The sequence below is a fragment of the Frankliniella occidentalis genome, unplaced genomic scaffold (assembly GCF_000697945.3).
Source record: "Frankliniella occidentalis isolate FOCC.00 unplaced genomic scaffold, Focc_3.1 Scaffold271, whole genome shotgun sequence".
Classification (NCBI taxonomy): Eukaryota; Metazoa; Arthropoda; class Insecta; order Thysanoptera; family Thripidae; genus Frankliniella; species Frankliniella occidentalis.
The window spans coordinates 301,013-306,238 of record NW_026267397.1 but is presented as its reverse complement, the minus strand read 5'-3'; the positions used below and the strand labels follow the sequence as shown (position 1 = coordinate 306,238).

The window sequence follows — 5,226 nt, the reverse complement described above, 5'->3', positions numbered from 1 at the left end:
CCTAGGTAAACTAATGTCACATGAGTTCTACTGTTAACTGGAATTGGAAACAAGTACTTCTTTTTTTCGCGAAAGGAGTCATCTGAATAATCATATTTGCCTAGTTGTCAATGCAGTCCAGTGACTTTTGGTATTCATTTTCATAAAGAGAGGTATTAAAGTGTCTTGACAATGACCACACCTTTGTAAAGTCTTTGCTGGGTGCAAGGAAGTCAACGACAGCATTGCAGACGGTTCCCCCGTCGCTATCCAGCTGGTAGGTGACGTTATTAATAAGAGTAAGGCTCTTCTTTACCTCGCATTGTTTCACACCATAGTATTTTGGTATAAATTTGAATTTAGACTGAAAACATATAAAAAAGAGTCCGATTAAAATTCTTTACATGAGGTATCATAGATGAACGGCAACTCCTTCACTGTTAAAAATTTTGGGGGAGATTTTACAAAAAAAAGTCTTGGTATACTGGTTGCCAAGTGAAAGTCTGGTAAAATTACCACTGCTTGTAAAATTACAGAACACTTGTAAAATTAACTCCAACAAAACTAGGTAGATGTACGCCAGACCACGGCTTCGCGATATCTCACGAAACACTGTTACGCTGCGACGCGCCTGGCATACATCTACCTAGGCCTGCGGCGCTGACACCCGAGTCGGTCAAAAGGCAGAGTCGTAGATAGGCCTCCGGCTCCAGAGGATGCAAATTTTACCCCCAGGATTTTATTTTGATGAGTTGCCCCACCAGAGACCATCAAATATCTGAGAAACAACATTAAAATGATTTGGGGTCAGTTTCGTGTTCGTGTTGAAATCACCCTCTGGCGACTACATGGTTAGAGATAGAGCCAAACGGACAAAATGTTCACCCTACGGGTTCTACTTTGACAAGTTGCGTCTTAGAAAGATGTAAAAAAAAATATTTTTGAAAAGTAATATTTTGGGGTTTTCGGTTTTTGATTTTGTTGACAGGTCAATTCTTAAGCTAGAGGGCTCAAAATCAATACAGTTCTTTCTTTTCATGATACAAAGTTGCAATAAAAATTTGAGCCTTCTAGCTCAAACCGTTCTCGAGTTATCGTGCTTACAGACAGACGCGAAAATTTTTGATCATCACTGGAGTAATAGGCTTCGCTATCGCTCAGCCAATGAATACAGACAGCATTTGCAATTTACACATGGCTATTTTCACTATTTTGTAGTACGTAGTACTTTTAATCCAGAACCTCCCACGCCTTACATCGTAAACGTCATCACACTACAGAGTTATCACACTTTTGTCAACTGATAACCAAACAAACGGTAGTGTATGCATATTTAAGATAATAAATAGTACTTCGTCATTTTCTTCACCAGCTTCGGACCACAATTTTCTTCTTCTTTTCTCTTCCTTGCTGCAGATAGTCTCTCACTGATATACTGACACACAGAGTGAGTGCCAGAATCTGATGTCCTTTTCCTATAACCAGCCTCCACCAATTCAGACAACTTCACCGCATCAATATTGTCATCTCTGATTTAGTGGTGCAGTTTTGGCACATTCACCACAATTTTTTCGTGTGGCTGCAGGGCTCAGAAGGAATTTTATGGACGACTTGTAAGCTGGTGCCTTACTGGCCTCTGGAGTGGATGATTGATAATCTGACCCTGCAGCACAGAGGTGAGGATGAAGAAGAGGGGCCTTTTCATGCAGATACACAGCTGCTTTCCAGGCATTAACGTGATCCTTCTCTGCCCCCACATGCACCAGGGTGGATGTTACATCAAAGAAGGAATTCCATTCTCTAAAAGGAGTGAAAAATCATTTCTTTGCTTTAACAAAGTATTTACAGATATGAAATGAATATTATCACCTGAAATTAAAATACGGGAAGTGCCGACAGTTTACATTTACATCTCTGGCTATAGCCAGCATTCCAGGCACCACCTAAGACGTACACACATAGTTCACTGCCTCCTTAATATTGATACCGATACCCAATGTATAGTATTCGGTAAGAGGTATACCAAGTCACCAGGTTTCTGGACAATCTGATAAGAAATATTTTCAACATTACACTACCGAATCACACACGAATATCAAACTATTAAGTCTTGTAGAACAGTCAGTTTTCTAAGGAACTGCTTAAAAAATGCAATAACACTGAAACTCACGGTAGTAACAGGAATACCAGGGTACCAGCTTGATGAACCAAGCGCTAATCCAACCACATCTGCTCATGCTGAATGAAACACTTGAGGTTTTTAAACATCTCCGTGATTAGGAGAGTTGTCATAAACTGCCGAATCGCATTGGAAAATCTTGGTGGAAAGCAAAACCTGTCGACATATAGTGTAAGTGGAAGCATCAGCAACTGAAATAGGCATGTAGGGCAGACAGGTACATATTTGAGACCTGGCCTACGCAAGGACTACAATTTACTTCTTAATGTCCCTACTCCTGACCAGCAAGTATGTTGATTGAAACATGAAAATTCCACGTACCACACCTTTGCTTCACCATGCATGTGTCGACTGACTGCGCAGAACGACATGTCTTCTGTGTGTCAATTAGATGTTGAATTTTCCCACCCAATGAAAACACTGGGTTGATTGATGCAATTGATCTTTGAGCAACCGTTCAAAAGGTGAAGCTTGTGGTCCATTTCAGTCATGGACTCCGTTATTATCGCAATGTCCACATTATTACTTTCAAGGGTGCTTAGTAGAAAGTTTCTCTTCGTTTTGATTGATCTTATGTTTAAGGAGATGACTGAGAGTTCTCTTTGGCAATTCTGCTTTTTTTTCTTAATTGAAAAACCAAGTTTAAGTCTTTGAAAGTGTAGCATCTTTCTCCACTAGGGAAAGTACTTAGTTCTTCAGCATTCTTTTGGCAACTTTCTTCTTCCTCCTCTCATTTAAATGCAGACCCTTCCTTCCACATGGTTCTTTTTTGAGATGACCGTTAACATTCAGAAACTGTAGTCTGTTAGGACAAAGAAGATTTGACTTCCCCTTTTTAATGAGTTCTTCAAGTTCCTTATTGTATCCATCAATGTTTATGTTTACATTGGGATCCGGATTATCATACCTATAGGGTGCTGAGAGAACCAACACATTTGTGTGCTTGGCTTGGGAGCACAGGTTTTTCCTAGCATTTTCATGCAATTATTTTCCTATGAGATCACATTTGAGAGATGTTAGAAGATCATTGGTTCTGCTCATCACTGCAAGGAAGTCTTCATCCTCCAGTTCCTGTTATGAGTTTGGTTGAAATTGATTTAGATATAGATGTGACTGGATAACGATAAGGACGAAGGACGAGACGAAGTACACACAAGGGCTGCTGGAGCGGAAGTGATGGTTTATTGAGGTCCTTACTCCAGGCGGGAGTCGACAAGCAGTGACACCAAGGAACGGGCAGTTATGTGCAATTACAAAGGCGCAGGAACATGGAGGGACAATTTAAAGGTGTCGTTAGGATTGACTAGTAATGAATATTAAGTGCAAACAATGAATTAATTACAACAGTTCCGAAGTCACCACATTTAAATCATTCAGCTCCTTGAGTAAGCTCCCATCAGCATTAGGGTGTTTCATTCTCGACATTTAACCACTTTTCGCGTGGGTTCCCTATCTCGGAAATGAGCAAGCGGTGGGTTTTTAAAAAGTTGGCCCCATGTCCTTGCAAACAAAACACCGATACCTCAAATCCGACGTGAGGAACTTACCGCGCACAGCGCTCAAAAGTTGTCAATGAAACACCCTAATCAGCATATGCTTCTACTAGAAGATCATCTGTTACAAGAGTGTCTAGGTTTGGTTGCAGGCCGTTTACATGGCTGTCACCTAGGACCACTATTTTGTTAGGTTTGCATTTCGTGGTTTTAAATATTTTGTTTCTAGTTCTTTCCTTAAATTGATCTAATTGATCAGTGTTTCGAGTGAGAACAAATATCTTAATTTTAGATGTTTTGACACTCTTCTTGAGTAATTTACATACCTCGTTCCATTTAACATTGTCGAGGCCGCTTGCCTGCTTCGGAGTACAAATCTTGGTAATCTCTAATTCTTTACATTTCAGTTTTAGGATTGTTATTTCAGCCTTGTCATTTTGCCATGATGCACTATGGTTTTACTGTCCATGTCTTATTTGTGATTACGTGAATAATGAACCTATCTCTGTCCCTAAGCTCTATCACCGAGTTAAGCGAATGTTCCTTTTGAGTTAACTGTTCGAGTCCTTCAGCAAGATTGGATTTTTTCTTTTAGATCCTTAGTCATTTCATCGGGCAATTTTAGGTCAGCTACTCCGCAGTGCACTTTGGAGATGTCCCATTCTACAAGCGTTTCACGCTGTCAGCAGCAGTTGCCCAATATTGGCAGTTGGAAAAAACAGGGGAAATTTGTGTGTGTTTCTTTAATCTTTAAGAAAGAGCAATTTTTACTTTTACTCTACTGCCAATTTTAACCAACTCTTAGTTAAAAGAGGGCAGCGCTACAGAGAGCGCCAAAAGGAGATGCGAGATCGGAGGAGTTTTCCCCTTTCCCTCAAAACATAAAACGTCGTTATTGCCGTGTAGAGGTAACATCTGCTAAAAACTTTACAAAACTAGAATTGAACTAGAAATTGATGATGATAGCTTACTTTGCCTGATGTTTCTGGTACATAGATGTTCATGTAGAGACAGTCCTCCCTTCCTGACACCGTACCGCTGACGTTCTGTACACACTGGACCGTATCATCTTGAACCTTAGCGTCACGCACACCCACCCACTTGTCAGCAGGGCGCGGTTCCTGAAAATATAAAAACGATTCTTGAGGGGCCGTAATTGCTATCAGCACAGCTTAACGTATGCGAGCCTAAACAACTTGTTCCCTGTGTGCACAATCTTTCTACTCCATTGGAATCTAAAGTTAAAGGAGACGGTGACTGTCTGGAGCATAGTGATTGTCCCCTGTGAACTAACGCCCATAGCAGGTAAACGATACCGCTACCCCCCGGGTAAGATCATCGTGCAATGATTTTACTTCCCAGTAAGATAATTGCACGATGATTTTATTTTTTTTAATGGAGGTGGGGGGTTAAATCATCGCACAATGATCTGACCCCCATAGGACCTTCCTTCAAGAGGGAAGTAAAATAATAACACGATCATAGTAACCCCCGCGAGATAATTGTATCCACTATGTCCACTATGTATGGGGAGTGGAATCATAGTGCGATGGTTATACCCCCCAGTCGCTCTGC

At 40.8% G+C, this 5,226-nt stretch overlaps 1 protein-coding gene across 4 annotated transcripts in view; it reads right to left on the bottom strand.

Moving 5' to 3' along the window:
- LOC113210630 (juvenile hormone esterase-like) overlaps positions 1–5,226 on the bottom strand; it is a 26,316-nt gene that overhangs the window by 2,606 nt on the left and 18,484 nt on the right. Inside the window, exons 4-6 of one of the 4 annotated variants that reach the window (XR_008011867.1) lie at positions 4,623–4,772; positions 1,849–2,314; positions 1,201–1,779 (exon numbers count right to left, since the gene is read on the bottom strand). The exons of 1 other annotated variant lie outside the window; for it this stretch is intronic. Coding sequence is in view for 1 of the 3 variants with exons in the window: in XM_052273433.1 (XP_052129393.1) it covers positions 2,240–2,314; positions 4,623–4,772 (225 nt within the window). In the remaining 2 variants the exon portion in view is untranslated. Of the gene's footprint in view, positions 1–1,200; positions 2,315–4,622; positions 4,773–5,226 lie in introns of those variants that run through there. 2 more of the 4 variants (XR_008011866.1, XM_052273433.1) reach the window with 2 other exon arrangements.